The sequence below is a fragment of the Eschrichtius robustus genome, chromosome 13, assembly GCF_028021215.1.
Source record: "Eschrichtius robustus isolate mEscRob2 chromosome 13, mEscRob2.pri, whole genome shotgun sequence".
Taxonomy (NCBI): Eukaryota; Metazoa; Chordata; class Mammalia; order Artiodactyla; family Eschrichtiidae; genus Eschrichtius; species Eschrichtius robustus.
This window is the reverse complement of record NC_090836.1, coordinates 6794877-6817549: the sequence shown is the minus strand read 5'-3', so window position 1 is coordinate 6817549 and position 22673 is coordinate 6794877. Positions and strand designations below refer to the sequence as shown.

Genomic DNA, 22673 nt, shown 5'->3' with positions numbered 1-22673 from the left:
GACGGTGGTTTAAACCAGTCAATCCCAGAAACTTTCCTGGGGACCTGTCCAATGGGAAAATAGAAGGGCAGTTGTAGTATTGATATTTGAAAAGGGGCTGTCCAATGAGGCGGGGTTTGAGAGTTAGTGTCGAGTGATTGCTAACTCCGTCGACCAATAAGGATTACGATCTCTTTGGCCTCAGAAAAATCTTCATAACTCCGTCTCCAGCTGGATATGTACATAATAGCGTGATAATTCATGATTCTATTTTTTTAAAAAATCATTTGATTTCTAAACGGAAGGTCTCAAAAGCGAAAATTGGCATTCTGCAAAGTCTCACGACAGACGGCTCGCAGCCCTATACTGAACAAAAGTCCCCCTATCGAGGAGGCGTCACCCCTGGCAAGTCAAGCCGCCGTCCATTGGCCCCACGGTCCCCATGATAGACGTCCTCCCAGCCCAATGGCTTCCTGCGCTGGAGGCGGGCCTCACATAGCGGACCTATAGGAACGAGGATCGACTCAGCCAATACGGTCAGGGCAGGGGCGTGGCGGGAAGTTTGAAACTTCGATTCGGGAGTTGAGGATCGAGCTGTTTTGCACCCAAAGCTGGAACTGGGGCCCGGTAAGTGATTTGAATAAATTAGTGAATAAGTTAGAGGGCCCAGGAGGCCCGGAAGGAGCTGCCTTGTCATCTGTATCAGTCATTATCCCCTCTGAGACCTCTGGCCCGGCGGCCAGGCGCTTCCTCAGCGGCGAACTGGGGAAGTTCAGGTGGTCTGGAGTCAGAGGGCGAACGTGGTCGCGGTAAGGACTGAGACCTGAGTCACTTCTCACAGGCATCCCTTCCTCGCCCGGGCCGGGCCCTGCCCCATCCTATTTCTCCTGGTTGAGATGGGCTCAGCCAAGAGCGTCCCAGTCACTCCAGCGCGGCCTCCGCCTCACAACAAGCTTCTGGCTCGAGTGGCGGACCCCCGTTCACCCAGCGCCGGCATCCTGCGCACTCCCATCCAGGTACTCAGGGCCCATCCAGGTACTCAGGATCGAGGTGGGGGAGGCAGCGAAACTGTCTGAATTTGGGGGCCTCTGCCTAACCTGATTCTGAGAGAGCTCACTCCCCGCCACCACCCCCCGCCTTATTTTCCACATTCTCAATCCCGGTGAAGTAGGCTGAGTGTCTGAGGGCCTTGGCAATTCCCGTCTGGAGTGTGGACCTGAGGCTAGAGACCTGGGGGTGGAAGAGTGAGGGCCCAGACTTGTTCTAGCCTTTGGTTCTGACAGGTAGAGAGCTCTCCTCAGCCAAACCTGCCAGCAGGGGAGCAGCTGGAGGGCCCTAAGCAGTCCCAGGACTCAGATCCCCGCTCTCCTACCCTTGGCATTGCACGGACACCTATGAAGACCAGCGGAGGTAAGTGTTGGGCCCAGGGAATTCTGGTAATGCTGTCACCTAGCATCCTTGGGTGACAGCATTATCAGAAGGGGCCTCCATCCTCCTGCTTTGAACCCATGTCACTCTTTTCTCAACACTTTGCTCCCTCTCATCAACTTCTCTCTTCCCAATCCCTCACCCACCAGGGCACGACTCCTAAGGCTCATGTATCTTTTCCTCCTTGCTGAATGATTTGTAACAGAGGGTCACTATCTCACTTCACTTCTCCCCCCCATAGAGCCCCCAAGCCCACTGGTGAAACAGCTGAGTGATGTATTTGAGACCGAAGACCCCACATTAAGTCTTCCCCCAGAGCCTGTTCTGCCCCTAGAGACACCTTCATCTTCTCAACTGGACTTGCCTCTGGGCACCCAGTTTTCCCTTGAGGATCAGATGCCACCTTGGAGCCAGACTGAGCTCCCCTCCAGGCAGGTGTTTTCCAAGGAGGAAATAGGACATGCCTCAGAAACCCCTATGGCCAGCCAGGACTCAGACAAGCCCTTGAGAGACCCCGAGACTCCTCGATCTTCAGGTACAGAATCTAAGGGCAAGGTATGGGGTAGAGAAATTGGGAGAACGCTCTGGGATAATGTCCATGAATGGATGGAGGAGAAATAAACTGTAAACCCCTAATGTTGGCTCCTTGTTTTAACTCCTTACCAACCCTAGGTTCTAAGTGCAGCAGATGGAAACCAAACAGCAAGGTGCTAGGGAGATCTCCTCTCACCATCCTGCAGGATGACAACTCCCCTGGGACTCTGACACCACGACAGGTAAAGGGAGAGAGGGTGAAAGCTATTACTAGGAAATCCAACGTAAAGATGGGAGCCCTTTTCCCTGATCTTCTCTGCCCTGAACAACCTCCCGCCCTCCCTCACCTTGCCCACTGCCTTTTGCAGGGAAAGCGGCCTTCTCCCCTGAGTGAAAATGTTAGGGAACTAAAGGAAGGGGCCGTTCTGGGAACTGGCCGACTTCTGAAAACTGGAGGACGAGCATGGGAGCAAGGCCAGGGCCACGACAAGGAAAATCAGCACTTTCCTTTGGTAGAGAACTAGGGCATGCACGGCCTCAGCACCGGGACTCACCAGGGGCCTAGTGATATTCTGTGTCCTCTCACCCCTTCTTTCCCTGGGAGACTGGAAAGGCTCGTTTTCTTCAACTCCCCCTACACTACCAACTCTGGGACTGAGAGCTTCCTTGGCTTTCTTTGTGTCTTATGTGTTTCTGTATATTAAAGCAAGTGATTTTAAATGATTTTTTTTTTACTGGAGTATAGTTGCTTTACAATGTTGTGTTAGTTTCTGCTGTACAGCAAAGTGAATCAGCTATACGTATACATATATCCCCTCTTTTTTGGATTTCCTTCCCATTTAAGTCACCACAGAGCACTGAGTAGAGTTCCCTGTGCTATACAGTAGGTTCTCAGTTGTCTATTTTATGCATAGTAGTGTATATATGTCAATCCCAATCTCCCAATTCATCCCAGCCCCCCTTTGTGTCCATACATTTGTTCTCTGTCTGTGTGTCCGTTTCTGCTTTGCAAATAGGTTCATCTGTACCATTTTTCTAGATTCCACATATATGCGTTAATATACGACATTTGTTTTTCTCTTTCTGACTTACTTCACTCTGTATGACAGTCTCTAGGTCCATCCACATCTCTACAAATGACCCAGTTTCGTTCCTTTTTATGTCTGAGTAATATTCCACTGTGTATATGTACCACATCTTCTTTATCCATTCGCCTGTCGATGGGCATTTAGGTTGCTTCCATGACCTGGCTATTGTAAATAGTGCTGCAGTGAACACTGGGGTGCATGTGTCTGTTTGAATTATGGTTTTCTCAGGGTATATGCCCAGTAGTGGGATTGCTGGGTCGTATGGTAGTTCTATTTTTAGTTTTTTAAGGAACCTCCATACTGTTCTGCATAGTGGCTGTATCAATTTACGTTCCCACTTAAATGATGTTTTTAAGTGTTATACCTAAACCTTGCACGGGGTCTTCTGTATGCAGAAAGGCAGCCTGGGGCGGGGGTGGTGAGGGGGGCTTGTGTTCCACTGCCTGAGTGTCCCCGCACTGACACCTCCAAGCCTCATTTACGCACCTCCCTTAAATCCTCGTGTTCCCCAGGGCACTGTCCTTGGCCCTTTCCTCTTGCTGTCCCTGGGTGTTCACTTCTAGGGCTTCATCTGTTACTCATCTGTATTCTGGTGACATCTAGGTCTCTCTACCTAACCCTGATCTTCATCCAGCTGCCCCAGAGGAACTTCAGAGCTTGTCTAACGTTGAATTTGTGATCTTCCCCCCAAAGTTATTCGTCCTCCCCTATTCTCTCTCCCTGTGAATGACAGCACGATCCACCCAGTTGCCAAACCCTAACCTTGGCCATTACCTTGAATCCTTCCCTTTGAATATCCCATAGCCTAGGCGTTGGTCACTTCCTCCTGGCGACTCTGCATCTTTAATCCCTTCCCCACCCCTTCCCTTCCCCCTCTGTCCTATCGCTCTTGCATTTCTTGCCACCTGCCTCCTACCTTGTTTCCCTCCATTCCCTCCAGGCTCCCCTTCCTCCATTTCATCAACCGACATCGCTGCCAGGGCCGTCTTCCCGAGGAGCATCACTGATCACGTTACTACTCTGCTCAAAACTCTTCAATCGTCCCGCGTTGCCTGTAGGATAAAAGTCTAGACTTTTTAGCTTTTTTAGGCCTCTTACAATCTGATTCCTTCTCAACACAACCCTCCTGTACAAACACACACATATGCACCAAAGGCAGGCAGTGGGGAACCGTTGTGCACAGCCCCACTCCCAGCCTCCTTCTCCTCCTGCCCCAGCTCAGGCCTTGCCCATGAGGCTTGGGCTCCTGCCTCCACCCTCCTTTCTGCCCACAGCTCTCTGGTACCCAGCCTTTATCATTGCACATGTAATACTTTATTACTTAAGTGGGACCTGCGTCTGTTTGGAACCGAAGTGGGGTGGGAGGCAAACATCACAGACATACCAGGGCACTACTTTATTGCCAGTGCTTTAGGAGAGGCAAGAAGGTAGACAAAGGAGAAAGTACGAAGAAGGGGGCCAGGACCCTAGTGGTGCCAGAGCCATAGTCACGGGGCTGAGGGCCCTGCGCCACTCGGGTCTAGACAAAGGTGGTGGCTCTGGAGGTAGGGGGGGAATCCTAAGGCCTGTGGCCTCAGATGGGAAGCCTGCTAGGCCTGCCAAGGGTGGAGGTCCGGGGGTCCGCTGTCCTTGCTCATTAAGGGAGAAGCTGTCAGGACCATGGAGAGGGGAGGCCATGGGAGGAGATGGGGCAGTTCCCCACCCATGTCCCTGGTGTTGCCTCCCAAAGGCACGCTCCCCATACTCCCCACGCCCTCAAAGGGGAAAGCTGGGCGGGAAGGGCGGCTGCGGGGTAGAAGAGAAAATCTTAAAGAAATCGGGCAGGGGAGAGGGCAGCCGAGTGTCCGCATGGCCTTTTACCTCCCCTCCTCCAGCCTCCTCAGTTCCAGATTTTGAGGAAGCTGTCCCAGGAACCAGTGGCCACAGCCATCCCATCAGCCGTGACCCCCAGGCAGCTGACCCTGTTGTCGTGGCCAGAGAGGATGCCTGAAGAAAAGGGGGAGAGTCAGCCTGGCAGGGAGTGTGTGCACACAGGGCCCCTAGGTTAGCTGGGCGAGACGTCTGACTAGAAGAGGGAAGAGGATTAGCCCTGAGGGGCGGGCCTTCCACTGAGGCCAATCTCTCTGTGTAGAACCTGGGGTGGGTGAGGGGAGGGGAGGGACCTGGGAGGGCTGGACAGGTCAACGTGCGGGGAGAAAAGCAAGGGCACTAGAAAATGGGGAGGGCTTCCAAATGGAGACTTAGGCCCCGAGAGAAGTGACTTGCCCAGGGCCACTCAGAAAATAAGCAGTGGAATTAAGATTTGGATCCCGACTCTCTGGCCCAGCGTTATCTTCACTGGGCACCTGGCCTCTCCCGAGAGAAGAAGCCACACTATCTGATTCAACTTCAGACCAGGCCAGTCCTAGAGAAGCGCCCAGGTTGGGGTCAGGGCCATCAGGTCACTCTCCATCCCCTTAACTCTGTCACTGCATAGTCCCTGAGCTGGCCCTTCCCTTTGGTGGATGCCCCTGAAACCCAGCACTGACTGGACGTTCAAGGCCCCCAGGTCTGGGGGCGACTGGAAGAAGCTCTTCTGGAGGGAAGCAGCTATGGCGGGGGGCAGTGGAGAAGGGCCGATTAGAGCAACTTTGCTTTGAGAGAAGGTGGTCCTAGATTGGGAAGCAAGGGGGACTGGCTTCTAGGGGTAGAGCTCAGAGTTACCCAATAATTAGGGAGCAGTGGTAAGAGGGTCCCCACAAGGGGAGCGAGGTGGCCGTGGTGGGCAGGCTCTTACCCACTCGCTCGCACTTCATGGAGTCCCAGACGTTGCAGTTGAAGTCGTCGTAGCCCGCAAAGAGCAGGCGGCCGCTGAGGGAGAAGGCCACGGATGTGATGCCACAGACGATGCTCTCGTGGAAGTAGGTGGTCAGCTCCTGGTCTGCCCGCAGGTCAAACAGGCGGCAGGAGGCGTCGTCCGAGCCCGTGCAGATGGCCTCTCCGTTGGGGAAGAACTGCGGGTACAGGTGGCCAGGGGTCAGGACTCAGACCTGGGTAGCCCGCTGCCTTTCCTGCCCTCTCCCTGCTCCTGCCCTGGTGGCTCCAGGCCCAGCTGTTTCCCTCAGCCTCTCTGGCCCCCGCCCCCATCCCTTCCACCGCCAGCACGGTCGCTCTTCACCGCTGACGTTTGTCACATGCCAGCTGCAGCCGGGCTCCCTAACCCCTTCCCTGCTCCACAGTATTTCCACGGTGCAGGGGAGAGCACGGGGCTGAGGGAGGGTGGGCAGCGTGCCCAGGGTCACATGGTCAGAAGGGCGGAGGCTGTCCCAGACGCCAGCGACTACAGTCGGCTGGATCAGCGTGCAAGCATGGGGCCAAGTACAAATGCATGTCCTGAATTTCATCATGAGGAAACGTCACGCAACCCGATGGAGGGCAAGTCTACAGAAAACTGGCCTGTACTCTTCAAAAATGTCCATGTCACGAAAGACAGAGAAAGGGCGCAAACGGTTCCAGTTTAAAAGAAACTGAAAAGACAAGGCAAGGGAATGCGATCCATGTTCCTGGACAGAAAAAAAAATTGCTATTTTTCAGATAATTGGTGAAACTTGAATATAGACTATAGACTATAGTACTGCGTCAATTTAAATTTCCTGATTTTAAGAATTAGACTGTGGCTACGAAAGAGAACGGCCTTGATTTTAGGAAGCACACACTGAACTATTTAATGGGTAAAGAGGCATGAGGTCTGCAACCTACTTTCAAAGAACCCAGGGAAAAAGTTAATGACAAAGCGTGTCTATACCTACATCTAGGTGTGTGTGTGTCTGTGTCCGTCTGTCCATCTACCCCTCCCTCACTCTACAGAGAGGGAATGATAAAGCAAATGTGGTAGAAAGGTAACAGTGAATATGGGTGAAGGGTAGATGGGAGCAGTTTTTGTTACTCTTGCAACTTTTCTGTAAGGGGAAATTATTTCAAAGTGGAAAGTTGAAAGGGGCAGGGGCTTCCCTGGTGGTGCAGTAGATAAGAATCTGCCTGCCAATGCAGGGGACACGGGTTCGAGCCCTGGTCCGGGAGGATCCCACATGCCGCGGAGCAACTAAGCCCGTGCGCCACAGCTACTGCGCCTGCGCTCTACAGCCGGCGAGCCACAACTAGAGGAAAGCCTGCACGCAGCAACAAAGACCCAGCGCAGCCAAAAATTAATAAATTAAAAAAAAAAAAAAAAGGAAAGGGGCAGGGGGCTGCAGGAGGGGATGAAGGCTGTGTGTGTTGGAGGTGGAGACGTGTTCCCGGGAGTCAGAGAACAGAGGGGGCGGGGGTGAGGGGGCTGCTCACGCAGATAGCATTGATGTCCGACTCGTGGCCCGTGAATGTCTGCCGGCAGGTCCCCTCCCGCACGTCCCAGAGCTTGGCGCTGGCATCACAGGCCCCCGAAATGAACAGTTTGAAGTCAGGGGACACGGCCAGGCTCATGCAGTCCCCCGTGTGTCCCACAAACACAGTCTTCTGCTGCCCGGTCTCGATGTCCCACAGAGCACTGCGGGGGAGGGGGAGGGGGAGGGGAGGGGGGTCACAGAGAAAGGCCAGCACAGAGGTGCCTCCCAAGCCCCAGCACCCACAGCGCTCGGTCCTCACCACGTGGTGTCCCCGGAGCTGGTCACAATGTTGTTGTCGTCCAGGAAGCGGCAGCAAGAGAGATAACCTGCGGGTAGTTAGGACAGTGCCCTGGCTGCCGGCCGCCCCCCACAGGGCCGGGGCTTCCAGGGACCCTCAGTCTCTCACTCACCTGTGTGAGCAGAGAGCTCCCGGCTGACCTTGACGTTGCCCTCCCGGGATTTGAGGCTGTAGATGGAGCACATGTTGTCCAGCCCCCCACATGCCACGAAGTTCCCCGATGGGGCATAGGCACAGGTCATGACCCAGGAGGAGCGCAGCGGGATGGCGTGCACCTGTGGGGGGCGGGGCAGCGGGGGCCTGCGCTAAGCTCCCAGGTGGAGAGCAGAGAAGGGCAGCAGGACGCCCCCAGGAAGGAGGGTGGCAGAGGGGCCGGGAGACAGGACTGGTACCTTGTTGGTGGTGTAGGTGTCCCACACAATCAGTTTCCCGTCTTGCGAGGCACTTACCAGCAGCCTGGGGAGAGAACACTCGTGCCACTCTCCTTCCTGTGTCCCCCTAACACCCACCCCTGGCCGCCCACACCTCTTAAGCCTCACTTGGAGTCAGTGGCCCAGTGCATGGCGTAGATCTTGGCCAGGTGTCCCCTTAGCGTCCGCCGTGTCCGCATCTGCACTCGTCCCACCACCTCTAGGCCACACACCAGCTGCAGGAAAGGGAGCATTAGAAATCAGGGTGAGGACTTCCCTGGCAGTCCAGTGGTTAAGACTCCATGCTCCCAATACAGGGGGCACGGGTTCGATCCGTGGTGGTCGAGGAACTGAGATCCCTCAAAAAAAAAAAAAAAAAAAGGAAATCAGGGGGTGAGCAGGGCGCGTGCCCACGCGTCAGTGTCACAGCCACTGATCTGTACAAGTCTGTTACGTGCCAGGCTCGGGGTCAGGGCCCCAGCCTCAGAGTTATCAGGCCCTGCCCGGCAGTGGCTTAGACTGATGCGGAGACAGACACAGGCATGTTGCTAAGGGTTTAACCACCGCCTCTCCTGCGTGGGCTGGGGGAGGAGGGGGAGGGGGAGGGGGGGATTGGTATCTCGTAAATAATACCACCTTGACCAATTCAAGCTGCCAATGTGAGACCACCACACACGGACTTGGGAAGAGATGTACACATTTGGCTGAACCCAGCTGCTAGAAGCCTGCCCTCACCCACCTCTGCTGCACGGCCAGCTCTCACTGGATACGCGGAGCAGCTCCATGGCCCTGAACTGCACCTCCTGAAACTTGCAGTCCTGTGCCCCTGAAACTCCTTCGACCTCCTAGACTTAGGCTGGGGCTCCAGGGTCAAAAGACTTGACTTGCCATTTACTTGCTTTGTTATCTCAGGCAAGTTACTTAACCTCTCTGAGCCTGTTTTCCTCTGAGCCTGTAAAATGAGGTTTATAGCACCTACCTTATGGGGTTGTCATGAAAATGAAATGAAATGATGTATTTAAGCAACTTAGCCCAGTGCCTGGCTCATGTTCAGTAAATGTTTACTCTTATTATTAACATTTAATCCAATGTAAGATGCCACCAACCCTAAGAAGCACGGTTCTCACATGGATCACTAAGAAAGAAAAAATGCTGCGAATTATAATTGTAAGGCATCGATTGTTGGACGCATCTCAATTTCCGAGATGTCAAATTGTGAAAAAATGCATCTGAGAACTGACGAACTTCAGTATTAGACAGCTAGTACCTAGAGTCGTGAAGCGCTTCTGACTGACAAAGCCCTACCCCTCTTCATCCTTGCCACCCCGCGAGGGGGGGTAATCACTCTCGCTTTATGAACAAGGACAGGACAGAGTCTGCCTCCTTAGTCTCCGACTCGGTGCCTGGCCCAGAGCAGACCGACCTCGCAAAATGTTTGTCGAATGAATGAATTCATGTCATTCCTCACTCCAAGGACACGCTGTACTAGAGCTTGGGCACCAGGCTGTGGCTGGTTATGGGGCTCCCACCCCATCCCCTCCCCTCCCCACCCCTCCCCTCCGGCCCTGTCAGTGGGACAGGAGCTCTCACCTCTGCCAGAGTAACGTCGGCACAGGCTTTCCTGGCATCCTGGGGGGAAAGCAGACATCAGGGGACGGTAAGGGCAGGGTGTCAGTGGTGGGGGTGCGTGGGCGTCTGATGCGGGTGGGTTTGGGGCTCTAGGGTTTGGGGGCGCCTCTCAAATATGAGATCCAAATTCAGGAGGTCTCTGGCGGCTTCCAGGTCAGGGGTCTCTCGGGTGTCACTCAAGGGTGAATCCAGCCCTCTCCCCCCGCAGGCCACAGTCCCGCACGGCCCGGTCCCTTGTTTTCTGGGGCTCCCTGGTGGGAGGGTTCTGGGGTTACTGCAATCTGCTTCTTCAGCTGCTCTGCTTCCTGTCGCAGATGCTCCATCTCCCCCATGGCGGACGGGTTGAGGGGCGGCTCCGGCTCCTGCCAGGAACACGGGGTGGGTGTAGGGGGATCCCCACGTTTCTGTCCCTCACATCCCACACCGGACCCCTCACGAAGGCTGGAGCCCACCCCCCAGACAGGGAACTGACTGGGTGGTCTGGACCCCTCTCCCCGCCCGCCCCTCCCCGTGTGGAGTCCTGTGCGGCCAGCCCCGCGCTGGCCCAGGCCTGCCTGCAGCCCCCAGCCCCAGAGGGCAGAGCCAGCCCAGCTCCCTCTTACTTGGGCTCTGACTGGACCTCGTTAGGCTTCCAGCTCCAGTTCCCAGGCGCCTCCTCACTCCCTCAGCTGCGACGCCCGCCCGTCACCTGCCCCGGCTCTGCTGCCAGGGGAGCTGGCCTGGCCTGGCCCCGACTGGGGGCGGGGGGCGGGGGGGGCACTGACAGGGAAGGGTAGGGCCAGCGACGTCAGGCAAATGAAGTCAGCTGGCCGGGGTGGGGGGAGAGGACAGAGCGGGAGGCGTGTGGCTTCCGAGAGCCTTGGGCCCAGCCCAGGTTGGGGGGGGGTGGGTGGGCGGGAGCAGGAGTGCGGGGCTCTACGGAGAAGCAGCCCCCCGTAATGAGCCCCGGAGGGAGGAAGGGGTGCGGGTGCTTCCCCGGCCAGTCTCCAGGCAGACAGCAGAGCATCAGGCCCCATGGGATTAGAGCAAAGCTGTGAGGATTAAGGGCTGGGTTTGGGAGGGGTGCAAAGGAGCAGCACGACCACAGCTCGGGGGGGGGGGGCCCAGGCCCTGGCCCCCACCAGTGGTGATGATCTTGGCAGTCAGGGCCTAGCTAGCAACCGGTCCAGGAGCCAGAGAACGAGGGTGAGAGACAGCCCACTGTCAATACCCAAAACTGTGTTCCTTAGCTCAGGGTGGGGCACGGAGAGGGCTACGGTGAGTATGGGGAGGGTGTAGGCCGGAGCTGAGATTAGAAGGGACTGATCTGGATAATCCTTCTTCTGGACAAGCCCCAACCAGCTGCCCCCCGGGGCCTGATCCTGGGGGAGAGGGGGAAGGTCCGGGGGCTCCAGAGAGGAGGACGGACAGGCCTGGCCCAGCTCTGGGTGGAGAAAGAATGGCAAGTGGAGGGCAACCCCGTCCCCTGCTCCCATCCGGGGCTGGGCCCCCTGCTGGCCCCCAGGACTCACAGGGGCCTGCTGGGGCTGAGAAGGCAAGAACCAGAGGGACGAGGCTGCCCGGAGTCCCAGGCAAGCTCAGAGAGGGAAGACAGGGCTTAGAGTAGGAGGCCCAAGGAGCAGCTGTCAGGGTTAGGGTTCGTGTGCATGAGGGGAGCAGGTGGCCGAGATTTCCCTGACAAATCACAGGCTGGAGAGGCCCTGCCTCTGGGAGGCCCACGATACCTGTCCTCCCTGGCTGGTCACAGCCTCTCCACCCTCCAGCCGCCACGGAAACTGCTGCGACACACTTGACTGGGCCCCGGCTGAGGGATCTTCAGGATCTTTATTGACAGGCGGGGAGCGGGCAGTGGGGTGATCTCCCTCTCATCCTCCTCATTTAACGCAGTCGGGCCCTACCCCCTGCCGTTTCTTTCCCCGGCGGCAGCATCGCGTCTTCTGTCTGTCCTGGGGCTGGAGGTCCGTCGGCCGGGCCCAGGCCTGGCTCCCCAGGCTAGTCTGTGCAGCGTCCTCTGAGTCCAGGGCTGCACGGCCCTTGTGATCCCCAGGCTGGCGGGCGTGCGGGGACGGACAGCTCGCTGTTCTGCTCCTGTCACGTGGGGACTTCTCAGGGGTCTTGGCATCAAGGCAGACCCCCCACAAGTCAAGAGGCCACATCCCCAAGGAGCTGGCTCAGTCCCTCACAGCTCTTCTCGGACCCGAGGCGGCTTCCCAGCCTTGTCCTGGACCCGCTGAAGCCTGTGGCTGGGGGGTTCTGGGGCGGGGTCTCTGCTGGGCAATTCTTCTCCCTCCTCCTTCTCTGGTTCCTGCAGTAGCTCTTTGGCTTCTGTCCACTCCTGGGGGGCGTGGAGAGGAGGGTCTGGCCTGATCTCCTGCATCCACCCTGCCCCAAGGACCCTCCCTGGGTCATCCCAGCCCCCGCGCCTTACCCGTCAGCCTGCCCACCCCTCACACAGCTACTCCCGCTCGCTCCTCCTCACCTGCTCCCTGTGCTCAGGGGCCCACGTGTGCCACAGCGCCAGGGTGCAGCGCCGCCCCCGCGTCACGGCCCACACACCGTGGGGATTCTCCACGCCGGAGCTGAAGGCCACGAGGCGCCCGCAGCGAGGACGGACCTGCGCCTGGCGGGCGATGGCGGATTCAGCTCCAGGGAGAGACCCTCGGAAAGCTTGGCCCTGACTCCCCGGAGTAGGACGGGGGTAGGGGGCCCAGAGAAGGCAGCTCTCTTGCCCACCACTTCCCCTCCTTAATTCAGGGGCTGTCTGGGGGCAAATGGGAAATGGGCCTCCACTTGGGGAGCACAAGTGCCAGACTGAGGCTAGAGGAGTTGGAGCCAAAGGGAGAAGGACCTCCGTCCGCCCCAGTGCCCTGACTTTTCCTGGCCAGGTGCTGGAGGTCCTTTGTACCAGGTGTGAAGCCACCTGAAGGCACGAGCGCAGTACCAGACTCTGGGTTCTGGGCGTAAGGATCTTGAGGACACTTTTCCACCCCAGAGACAGCTTGGATTACAGGTGGTGAGCAGAGAAGGAAGTAACTGGATAAGGCAGAGCAATACACAATGAAGAAGCTCTGCTCCGCTCCTCCTACTGACCCTAGCCCCGAGCTTTTACCTGGAACAGGGGCTTGGGGTCCTGTGCTTCACCCGCCCTCCTTTAGGAGGGCCTGGAGGGGCCCCTTGGAGGTCTCCTGGGGGGGGCTAGGAGAGCACCTGAACAGACAAGTGGTGGGGGGAGCTGGGGAGGCCAGGGAAGGAGAGGGCTAAGGCGGCCCCAGCCATTGCCCTGCATTTGCCTCTGGGAACCTTCTGTTTTGAACCCTGCGCCCACAGCTGGGCTCCCTGTCCCCCGCCCCAGCCCCCATTTACCGTGACGGTGAGGGCGTTGGGCTCTGTGAAGAACAGGTCCCCGCCCTGGAAGTCATCGTTGAGGTAGAGGAGTCCGCTGGGGAGGGAGGAAGACAGGAGGCGGTGAGACCCCCGCCCAGGCCCCCCTGCCTGACCCCTGGAGGGCCGCCCACCTGTAGTCTCGGTAGGTGTAGGCCGGGGGCTCCCGCCAGCACTCCCCGGTGTCAGGGTCCAGGACACAGTTGTCTGCGTGCACCGGGTGGCTCAGGTCCATGCGCTGCGCCTGCTCTCCTGGGAAGCGAAGGGGCCTGGTGGGCACCCCGCTGCCCGGTGCCCGCCCACCGACACCCACCCTGCAGCTCTGGGGTCACAGCCGGGCCCGGCCTGGGCAGGGGAGTCAGTCCTCGTGCAGTGAAGACCGGGAAGCACACGGCTGGGGCCGCGGAAGGTGTGCAGTGCGCCGGCCCCGAGGGGCCCCGAGGTGGGGGCGGAGCGGCAGGGCCCCTGGCGGTTACCTTCTATGGCACTACGGCACACCAGGTGGGTGAAGGAGAGGTGCAGGGGCCGGTCCGGGGAGAAGTAGGCCTGTGTCAGGCTCCGCACGCGCTCGCTCACCTCCAGAAGCAGCTGGGCGCCCTGACTACCCACAGCCCCAGCCCGGGCCAGCTGCCAGCAGAGAAGGAAGGGCCGGGAAGGGGGAGGCATTGGAAGGGTGGCCCCTGCCCCCGCCCCACTTCCACTGCCCTCCACCCACGGTTTGGGGGCGCCCATCTGCCCAACTGCTCCATGACGGCAACCCGGGCCCCTCGGTCTGGAACCCCCTGCTCAACCCTGGGCCGAGGACTCGGCTACTCTGGGTCCCGGGAGAGCCCTCCACAGGAGATGCCCAGCCCTCTTCTCCAGTTCTGGCACCAGGCCAGGGCCTGGGGGCCTCCTCTCACCTGGGCGGCCTTGAGCACCGTGAGCCCCTCGAAGCGTTCGTGGGGAGTGTGTGGGGAGCGGCGGCCAGCCGGATAGCCGGACCTGGCTCCAGACTCAGCCGCGTCCTAAGCAGGGAGGGTGTTGGCTGGGGAGTCACCCTCCCCGGCCCCGGGCTATCGCCCACCTCACTGCCCACAGGGCCGCGTGGCCTTCCCTCCAACCCTCCCAACTCCCTGGAAGAGGCTAGAAGCTCCCGGAGTTCTCTGAGCTGCTGCCCTTTCCCAGAGAACGACTATCTCCACGTCTGTGTTGTCACTCCTGGTAAAGATCTGGAACCCCACTGTGCACAGAACTCTGGAGGGCTTCCTACAGTGCGGAAGGGGCCCTGAGAGGTAAGGACAGCGGCGGAAGGGGGCAGGAGGGGCTTGATCACTCATCCCGATGGGCCGAGAATAGGGGAGTTTCTCTGGAAAAGGACGCCGGCAGGAGGTTCGACAGTCGGGACAGGTCCTGGCTGACTCGAGGTAGGGACATGGCATCAGCCAAGGTGTCTCTCTTCCATCCCTTCTCACCTTACATGCTCTTGGAGAACTTGATGCTAAGTCCCAGTTACCCGACTGTCTACATGACTCTTATCAACTGGGGGTCTCCTAGTATCTGAGTGTCCCTTTCCTGACACCTACTGTCTGCTTTTTCTTTCTTTTTTCTATTCTGTCTGCTTTTTGAAACTCAAGGTACCACTATCTAATTACCCAGTATTTAAGCCTCATCTCTGAGAGGTTTATATAGAGGCTACCGGGCCACTCAAGCCATCTAACCCTCTATTCTTTTATTCATTCATTCGTTCAGTAGGCACTGAGCACCTACTATGTGCCAGGCACTGTTCTAGGCACTGTGGACTCAACTGTGAACATGAAAAGTTCCAGCGGGGTTTATATTTTGAGATAATAAACAAACAAACCAGATCAATTCAGACGGTGGTAAGTGTTACATGGAAATTAAAGCAGGGTTACAACCCTGAGAGTGCCCCGGCAGGGGTCAGGGGACAGCTAAGTGATGAGATGACATCTAAATTGAAACCAAATGATATGAAGGAATAGCTGAGAGAAAAAATGTTCCAGGCAGCAGAAATAGCAAATGCAAAGGTCCTGGGGCCAGAATGAGTTTAGCGTAATCAAGGAACAGAAAGGTCTGATACTTGGGAGTTATCCTTGACTCCATTCTTTCTGCATCTTCCACATAGATTTAGTTCTCAAATTCTCTTTCTTTGATTTTCTAAATATTTCTCATCTGTCCCCCTCTTCATTCCCTTGAAATGAGAACCTAACCTAGGGCGGCGGCCCTCTTGCAATCATCCCAGAAGCTCCCCCTTACTTCCCTCTCCCGCTGCATTCTCCAAACTGCCACTAGAGGGAGCTCCCAGTCCTACAGGATGAGGACTCCAGACCCTGCCCGTGGAGGTTCTGCAGGAAGACAAAAGTCCACCCCTCCTTAAATCCTTCAGTAAGCCGTCCACAAATAAAGTCCAAACTCCTTGGTAGGGTACAGAGGCCCTTCCCCATCTCTCCTGTGCCTCCACTCCTACACCGCCTCTGGATAACATACGGCCTGATGTTAATAGCGATAGATCATACTATTTCCACATTCTTCCAAGAGCTTTACCATGTACTAACTCATTAATCCTCACAGCAACCACAGCAACCCTACAACATAACCGCTGCATTTAGCCCCATTTCATAGAGAGGAAACTAGGCTCACAGATGTTAAAATACATTGCCCAAGGTCACACAGGTAATTCCTGCTGGGACTGGCCCATGTTCTTAACTCCTGTGCTCCACTGCAGTTCCCAGAAAGAACAATAACCCCCCTTGTTCTTCTCCCTTGCAGCCTGACTTTCCTTCCCTCTCTGTTTGGTTAACTCATCCTTAAGATTGAGCTCAAATGCCAGCCCCTCCGGTAAGCCTTCTGTGACTTTGCATCTCGGCGCGGGACCCTAGTTCCCCGACCAGGGATCGAACCCATGCCCCCTGCAGTGGAAGTTTGGAGTCTTAACCACTGGACGGCCAGGGAAGTCCCTGGATGAGTACCCTGTACAGACTTCTTTCACCAAACTCACCACCCACTCTGATTATGTCTCCATGCCTGATTCCTTCTCTATACACCGAGCTCCCAAATGCTCGGTCTGTGTTCATCTACCTCTCCCTGGAACCTAGGCATTTCCAGTATACAGCAGGGTCTCAAAGAGCGTGTGTCGAAGAAACGCTAGCCCAGAGTGAGACTAGAGCTTCATAAAATGGCAGACTCAACCTGGGGAATACAGATCATCCCACCCAATCTAGGAGGGGATGCGATGATGGAGAAACAGCCTGCATGTCTGCCGAGCCAAAAACTGAGCTCTCGGCCAACCAAGGAATCTTCACCTGCGCACTCACCCTTTCTGATGCATTTATGTTTTGTATTTAGTTCTTCCTATCAGTTTCTCGCAAAATCCTTCTGTAAAATGACCAGCCCATGTCAGCTAAGTTAAGGGGAAAAGGAACTTGTCCCCAGCGGGGAGGCAGTGGCAAGCACTGTCCCCGCTGGAGAGTCAGGGAGGGCAGGACGGGGGGCAGGCCAAGAGCAAGGGGGCAGGCAGCTGTGCCAGAGGGTCCCCAAGTAGTGGCAGTGCCCCCCCCCACAGGTCTTCTCACCTTGGCCAGCTGCAGGAGCACCCCGCACTCGGCTGGGGTGAGCAGCCCGTCCAGCACCGCTCGCTCCGACCCATTCAGCTGCCTCGCGTCCTGGGTCAGGGTTACCCCCTCCAGGAGGAGGACATCTGCAGGGGAGGGACAGGGCCGGGGCTGAGGGTCCCCTGAGGGCAGGCCCAGCAGTAGCTGGCAGCCCCCAGCCCCTCCAGGCTCCTGTCTCCTGCTGTCCCAGGAACTCACCCTTCCAGTGAGTCAAGGGCTTCGGCTGTGGAGGCTCATGGTCCCACAGCCTCTTCTCCCGATCCTCTCTCAGGGGTGAGAGACACGCTCAGCGGATGCACAGGCCAGTCCAGACCCATCTTCCCCAGGACCCGTCCCTCCCCTTCCAGCTCAGGCCACACCCCTCCCACCACAAGGCACCTCCTACCTGAGTTTTTCTCTAAGGGCCTCAGGGATGAAAGCTGCTGGGGTCCAGGGATCCTGGGACAGTCAGGAAAAGCGCCATCACCCATCAAGTCCACCCCTGAATCCCTGATGGTAGACCCTGAGCTACCACATTAAGGTCCTCCTGCTTCCAGAGGGGAAGGTGGAGGTGGAGAAAGCCCTGGACTCATTGTCGGGAGCCCCGGGCACTGGGCACTGGGCCAAACTCTGCAATAATAATGATAATAATAACAACAACAACTTACGTAGCACTATTTGCCAGGTGCTATTCTAAGAGCTTTATACATGGATGTGGAATTTATCATTTAAAGTTCACAATAGTCTTATCAAACAGGTCATAGTAATGTGCCCATTTTGCAGTTGAGAGGACTCTGAGACACAGAGACGTAAAGTAACATGCCCAAGATCACACAGCTGATAAGGGACAGAGTTGGGATTTAACCAACGGTTTCCAAACAGGGAGATTTGCCCGTTAGGGGACGTTGCAATGTCTGCAAACAGTTTTGATTGTCATGACTCAGGGGGTGCTAGCGACACCTACTGGGCAGAGGCCGGGTAAACTGGCCTACACGGTCCTACGTTGCCTGGACAGCCCCCTTCTCCCAGTTACGAAGTATCTGGTCCAAAATGGCAATAGTGCCAAAAAGGTTGAGGAAGCCTGCTTTATGCTGTAGCACTAGCGAGAATAACCTCTGCCTTTTAGTTCCCTCTCACAACTACAACAAAGAGTAAGAAAAGCAGCAGCAACAGAGCTTTCTGTACTTCGGAGCAAGCGACGTGGCTTCAACAGGGCTATGAGATAAGTGTGATGTTCCCACTTTACAGGTAAGGAAATTGAGGCCGAGGCAAGTGAAGGTCCAGAGCTTGTTCGTGGCAGAGAGACCAACATTTAGGCCTGCATGACCCCAAAGCCGCCCTTAACCACAGGCGCCTGCCTCTGTCCCTGCGATGCTGGGACACAGACTCCTCTCCAACCCTCGAAGGGTTATGGAGAAATGGGAAACGCTGTTGGGAACGGATGTGGCACATCCACATAGGGGATTACTGCTGTCCCCCTCCTGGGGGCGGGTGGGGAGCAGTGGGGTCACTCACGGGATCCTTGAAGCTGGCCCCCAGGTGCTCCATGGCATAGTAGAGCTGTCTCTTCTCCCCCAGGGATCGAAGGACGAAGCGCTGGATGTCCTGGAGAAGGGGGACAGTGGCGGGGGGGAGTGGGGGGCAGGGAAGTTAAGGCTGGAGAAGAGCAGGGGAGCCCGCAGGCTTGGCTGTGCCCCTCAGCTCAACCCTCCTCCTTCAGCAGCTTCAGGGTGTCGGGGCTCAGACTGGGGGTAGTGTGTGTGTGTGTGCATGCGTGTGTGTGTGTGTGCTGTGCACATGTGCACTTGTGCATAGGTGGGGGCAGGCAGGGGTGAGGTTAATGGAAGAGGGCTGGGCTGGTGCTTGGACTCAGAAGTAGAGCCTGCAGTGGGGAGCAGGGAGTGGAGACCGAGCAGATGCTGGACTTGGGGTCGCCTTTGGCCAGAATGGGGGGCGGGATCCAGGTGACTTCTCCAGCACACCTGTTTGATTTCGGGCTACCTCACGGGGGGAGTGTGGAGGGGCTACCTCTCTTGGCCCGAGGGCAGGTCTCGGCTCTCCCAGCTGCGCCTGGTACTGGTCCAGAGCTTTCCTGGCAGCCTCATCCTCCGGGTAGAAGAGGAGGACGCTCAGCACATTTTCCACAGCCTGGGACAGATTCCCTACTGGAGACAGAGAATAGCGTGGGGGGGGGGGGACCCAGAGACCGGGCACCGCTGTGATCCCTGGGCAGAGGCAAGAAGCCAGGGGGACAGAGGCAGAGCCGGAGGAGGTGGTCTCCCAGGGCCCCATCCCACCCAGCCGACTGGCTCATCCACTGCTTCTTTCCAAAGCTTACTGGAACATACCTGAGCTGTGTGGGCAGAGTTCAGAGGGGAGGAAGAGAGGAGAGAATAAAGGAAGGTGAGAAACAGCAAGGACAGAAGGAGCCCTGTGACCCATCTCTTGAGCTTTCCACGATGGCACCAAAGGAGAGCAAGAGTCCTCCTGAGGTGGTGGTCCCCATGGAGCCCTGACCAACTACAGATGCAGAGACAGACGGAGCGATGGAGGGATGGGGCTCAGGGTACCATCAGAGACAAACCATCACTCTCCCCGTTTCCAACCTCAGTCACCCCCAGGGCTCACCCTTCCCCCACTGACCCTGAGCATGGGCCTCGTGCAGCCGCCTCAGCTGGCCGGGAAGGAAGTCTGGGACAGGGAAGCTGCGACCAGGACGTGTGGCCGTGTCCTCCACACAGCGCTGCCGGCACTGCACGACCCCTATCCAGTGCCCTGCGGGGGACACACGTGCGCCCCTCAGCCTGTGATGCGCCTCCCCTGGCACCACGAGGCCCCGCGCTCCAGCTCCTCACCTGCGATGGCCTCATACAGGCCTCCCTGGCTCCCGGTCCCCCCCTCCTCCTCTTCTTCCTTCTGCTGCTCCTCAGGCCCCTCGCAGCCAGCCCGGCAGCTCTCCACCTGGGCCAGGCTCTCCTGCAGGGCCTCCTCTAGCCAGGGCAGTGCCAGTGCTGCTTCCTGGCGCCCCAGCAGCTCCAGGCCGGTGTCATAGGCTGCCTGCTGGGGAGGGGAGTGGTCAGTCACCTGAAATCCTGGGGCAAGTGTTGCCAGACTAGATCAGGAGGGAGAAAGAAGGGGAGGGGTGTGGGTCTCATTTGGGGCCTGGACTCCAGGTCCCAGTTCACCTTGGGGAATACAGGGTGGGCCTCGGAAATCCAAATGTTAGAACATGGGACATTGTGAATCTCAGGAAGAAAACTAAGTCCCAGAGAGGGACTTCCCATCAGGGTCACAGAGGACGGTACCCAGATTTCCTGATGCCCGGCGGACAATGCACAGTCCAGCGAGGCCTGTGTATCCAGCCAGTCAAAGACTGGGGGCGGGATAGGGGTCGTGTTGAGGGTCTCACCCAGTATGGGGGCGTCTCCAGGTCCCGGAAGCTCTGGGGCCGGACCCCGGACATCCGTCTGTACTTAGCCATGTCCTCTCGCATCTGAAGGTGCGTTGGGTTGGCCACAAAGAAGGTGTGCGCTGCGGCTGCTGCCAGGTCCAACTTCTTCAGCTGAGAAGCGGGAAGGATGAGGGAGTCAGCCCTGGGGTAGGGGTGTCAGACTCTGCCTCCTCCCCCGCCTCCCCACCCCAGACACACCTGGCACTGCCCCAGAGCCTTCTGGAAGACCAGTAGGTGAGAACTGCCCACCACCCAACCTCCAGACCCAGTATGCTGGGACTGTCAGGAGTCTGGTAGCTACGGAAGCGGGGTCTGAAGACTGGAGTGGGTGGGATATGGGCAGAGGGACCTCGTTGGGGAGACAAAGTGGAAGTGATGGCTAAGTGAGGTGCGGAAGTAGAGGTGACCCGAGCGACCAGCAAAAGCCGCAGGGCTCTAGGACCCTGAGCTGAGGTGTGTGTGACCAGCGCCCCCCTTCCCCGGCCACGTAGGCATTATTAGGCAACAGCGACCGCACCAGTAGCGCGCAGTGTCCATTGCCCCTGGCCCGGGACACCGGGCCCCTCAGCCCTGGCCTGCTCCTCTTTCTTTCCCGAAGCTCCCTCCTGCCCCAAGCGAAGGCTCACACTCACCCCCTTACCCGCCCCCATGCTCTCTCTCCAGCGGCGGATCTCAACCCTAATCCTTCCCCTTCACTCCTGGGAAGAGGCGGCTGTCACTCCACGTAGGTCTCAGTAAGACTTTCTAAAACTCCAGGCCCCTGCCCTCCATCTCCGATCTACTTCCACCCCGCCGCATGACGCCCATTCCAACTTCGCTCCCACTCTCCCAAGGCTGTCCCTCGGCGGCCTCGACGGGTGTTTGTCGCGGTTTGATAGGACGGACTCCAAAGACGAGGTCCTATCCACACAGCCCCACCCGGGTCCGGGCGCTGGCTCGCCGCCCCTCCCGGGAGCTGGAGGAGGAGGGCGGCGGGGCCTGGGAGGACCCCCGGGGCCCGGGCCGCCGCGCACCTGGTAGTAGGCCCTCTGCAGGTAGTTGTAGGGCTCCCGGCGGCGGAAGGCGTCCTGGAGCGCGCTCCCCACTCGGAGCCGCGCCGCGCCCCCCGGACCCAGCCTCCGCGCCCCGCACTGGGTCAGGCACTCGGCGCGCCGGAGCGCGGCGCGGAGGAGCAGCGGCTCCCAGGCGCTCCGCGCCGCTCCCGGCCCGGAGTCGGGCCCGGGGGAGGCGGGGAGCATGGCGGGGAGCGCGGCCCCCGGCTCGGCCGCGCAGCGCGCCCCGCAGTCCCGCCGCGCGCGGCCCAGCGCCGCCCGGCTGCGCAGCGCCTCCCGCAGCAGGGCCACCGCCGGCGCCCAGGCCCCCGCCGCGTAGGCGCGCAGCCCGTCGGCGTAGAGCAAGTCGGGGGCCTGGGGGGGCGCCCCCGCGGACAGCGGGGCCAGGCCGGGGGGCTCGGGGGACCCCGGGGGAGGCAGCAGCAGCAAGAGCGGCAGCCACCGGAGGAGCCGGAACATCGTGCGAGAGCCGCCGGCCGGCTGCAGGAGGGAACTGCGGGAGCCGCGAGGAAGAGGGAGGAAACGGGGAAGGAAGAGGGAGGGGAAAGGAAGGAGAGATAGAGAGGAGGGAGGAGAGGACGAGAGGAGGAATGAGCGGCGCCGACGGGAGCTGATGGGACCGAGCCCCAACCCTGGGAGAGGCCGGGGTGAGAGAGAGCCAGGAGTCAGAGGACGCCTGGCAGAACGCGGAGGACGCGGAGAACGCGGGCTTTAGGACAAGCGGGGTGGTGTGGACCAAGCAACAGACCGCGGGGAGAGCAGGGCAGACGGCCGGCGGTGGAGCAGGCCTGGTGCTCTGAAGACAGCCTGAGGAGCCTCTTAGGACCCCTGACGCCAGCCGCCGAGGCCCAGCGGGTGGGAAGAGCTACTGCGTCTGCGTCCCCCTCCACTCTTGGGTCCAGGAAAAGGAGCGTGGATGCCTCCCACAAACCCGCACACACGCGCTTTTGGACAAAGAACTTTCGAATGCAGCAGGGAGGGGGGTAAACTCCAGGTCTGTGACACCAAGTCTGCTCAAACCCTTTCCTGCCCAGAAAGTGCACTCATTCAGATTTGGGAAAAGGAGGAGCGCTGAGGCACGGGAGATAGAGACATCCTCTAAAACCACCTCCACAGATCTCAACGAAGATCCTTCAAACCCCAAACCAGCAAACTCAAGTGTCTCCCTATGTCCTCTGCCCTCCACACCCCCCTCCCGCCCAGCCCAGCCCAGCCAAGCCCGAGGTGCTCTCGTAAGGCCGTCTCTGTGAATGTCTGCATGTTTGTCTTTCTCCGTGTATATTTCTGTGCCTCTGTCCAGTGTGCCTGCTCTAGTTTGTCTTCTATGAGCCATTCCACCCCCCAAGCCTCTGACCATCCCCTTTGCCACCACAGCACACTGGACACAGAGGTTTCCATGGTGACACTTCAGACTTTAATACATTTTGCTAGGGATGATGGAAGGTGAGTCAGGCATCTGGTCACTTGGATGA

The 22673-nt window shown here is 58.2% G+C and overlaps 3 protein-coding genes across 9 annotated transcripts; 1 reads left to right on the top strand and 2 right to left on the bottom strand.

Moving 5' to 3' along the window:
• Positions 1-519: 519 nt before the first annotated feature.
• CDCA3 (cell division cycle associated 3) lies at positions 520-4409 on the top strand. 3 transcript variants are annotated; one of them, XM_068559885.1, is made up of 6 exons: positions 520-606; positions 821-995; positions 1263-1389; positions 1649-1942; positions 2080-2183; positions 3970-4409. In XM_068559885.1, the coding sequence occupies exons 2-6, from the start codon at positions 876-878 to the stop codon at positions 4090-4092; spliced, it is 768 nt and encodes a 255-aa protein (XP_068415986.1). In that variant the 5' UTR covers positions 520-606; positions 821-875; the 3' UTR covers positions 4093-4409. The 3 variants fall into 3 exon arrangements, with proteins under 3 accessions (XP_068415986.1, XP_068415985.1, XP_068415987.1); XM_068559884.1 differs by lacking the exon at positions 3970-4409 and adding an exon at positions 2310-2665; XM_068559886.1 differs by lacking the exons at positions 520-606; positions 3970-4409 and adding an exon at positions 2310-2665 and having other exon boundaries at positions 916-995; positions 1267-1389.
• A 1-nt stretch (position 4410) lies between these two features.
• Positions 4411-11536, bottom strand: GNB3 (G protein subunit beta 3). 3 transcript variants are annotated; one of them, XM_068559881.1, is made up of 10 exons: positions 11452-11536; positions 10003-10089; positions 9689-9727; positions 8228-8334; positions 8081-8144; positions 7801-7963; positions 7650-7716; positions 7350-7551; positions 5806-6022; positions 4411-5015 (listed from the first exon to the last, which is right to left on the bottom strand). In XM_068559881.1, the coding sequence occupies exons 2-10, from the start codon at positions 10057-10059 to the stop codon at positions 4909-4911; spliced, it is 1023 nt and encodes a 340-aa protein (XP_068415982.1). In that variant the 5' UTR covers positions 10060-10089; positions 11452-11536; the 3' UTR covers positions 4411-4908. The 3 variants fall into 3 exon arrangements, with proteins under 3 accessions (XP_068415982.1, XP_068415984.1, XP_068415983.1); XM_068559883.1 differs by having other exon boundaries at positions 7350-7428; XM_068559882.1 differs by lacking the exon at positions 11452-11536 and adding an exon at positions 10330-11447.
• Positions 11533-22090, bottom strand: P3H3 (prolyl 3-hydroxylase 3). Of its 3 annotated transcripts, none has more exons than XM_068559879.1 (15): positions 21163-22090; positions 20108-20260; positions 19554-19758; positions 19342-19473; positions 18727-18860; positions 18214-18303; positions 17105-17157; positions 16918-16985; positions 16681-16805; positions 14011-14115; positions 13585-13735; positions 13243-13360; positions 13091-13166; positions 12207-12347; positions 11533-12062 (listed from the first exon to the last, which is right to left on the bottom strand). In XM_068559879.1, exons 1-15 carry the CDS (start codon positions 21658-21660, stop codon positions 11907-11909), a joined length of 2205 nt encoding a protein of 734 aa, XP_068415980.1. In that variant the 5' UTR covers positions 21661-22090; the 3' UTR covers positions 11533-11906. The 3 variants fall into 3 exon arrangements, with proteins under 3 accessions (XP_068415980.1, XP_068415978.1, XP_068415979.1); XM_068559877.1 differs by having other exon boundaries at positions 18727-18863; positions 21163-22088; XM_068559878.1 differs by having other exon boundaries at positions 18727-18863; positions 19554-19755; positions 21163-22086.
• Positions 22091-22673: the final 583 nt, after the last annotated feature.

What these genes read in the sequence shown, in the direction of transcription:
- CDCA3 (XM_068559884.1), top strand. Translation starts at nt 876, where the DNA reads ATGGGCTCAGCCAAGAGCGTCCCAGTCACTCCAGCGCGGCCTCCGCCT. An exon ending in CGAGACTCCTCGATCTTCAG is followed by an intron (nt 1,943 to 2,079) that starts GTACAGAATCTA and finishes TACCAACCCTAG; the next exon opens with GTTCTAAGTGCAGCAGATGG. An exon ending in GGACTCTGACACCACGACAG is followed by an intron (nt 2,184 to 2,309) that starts GTAAAGGGAGAG and finishes TGCCTTTTGCAG; the next exon opens with GGAAAGCGGCCTTCTCCCCT.
- GNB3 (XM_068559881.1), bottom strand. Translation starts at nt 10,059, where the DNA reads ATGGGGGAGATGGAGCATCTGCGACAGGAAGCAGAGCAGCTGAAGAAG. An exon ending in GGAGCTCTCTGCTCACACAG is followed by an intron (nt 7,717 to 7,800) that starts GTGAGTGAGAGA and finishes AACTACCCGCAG; the next exon opens with GTTATCTCTCTTGCTGCCGC. An exon ending in CGGACATCAATGCTATCTGC is followed by an intron (nt 6,023 to 7,349) that starts GTGAGCAGCCCC and finishes CTGTACCCGCAG; the next exon opens with TTCTTCCCCAACGGAGAGGC.
- P3H3 (XM_068559877.1), bottom strand. Translation starts at nt 21,660, where the DNA reads ATGTTCCGGCTCCTCCGGTGGCTGCCGCTCTTGCTGCTGCTGCCTCCC. An exon ending in TGCAGAGGGCCTACTACCAG is followed by an intron (nt 20,261 to 21,162) that starts GTGCGCGGCGGC and finishes CCCGCTTCTCAG; the next exon opens with CTGAAGAAGTTGGACCTGGC. An exon ending in GTGCCGTAGTGCCATAGAAG is followed by an intron (nt 13,361 to 13,584) that starts GTAACCGCCAGG and finishes TTCGCTTCCCAG; the next exon opens with GAGAGCAGGCGCAGCGCATG.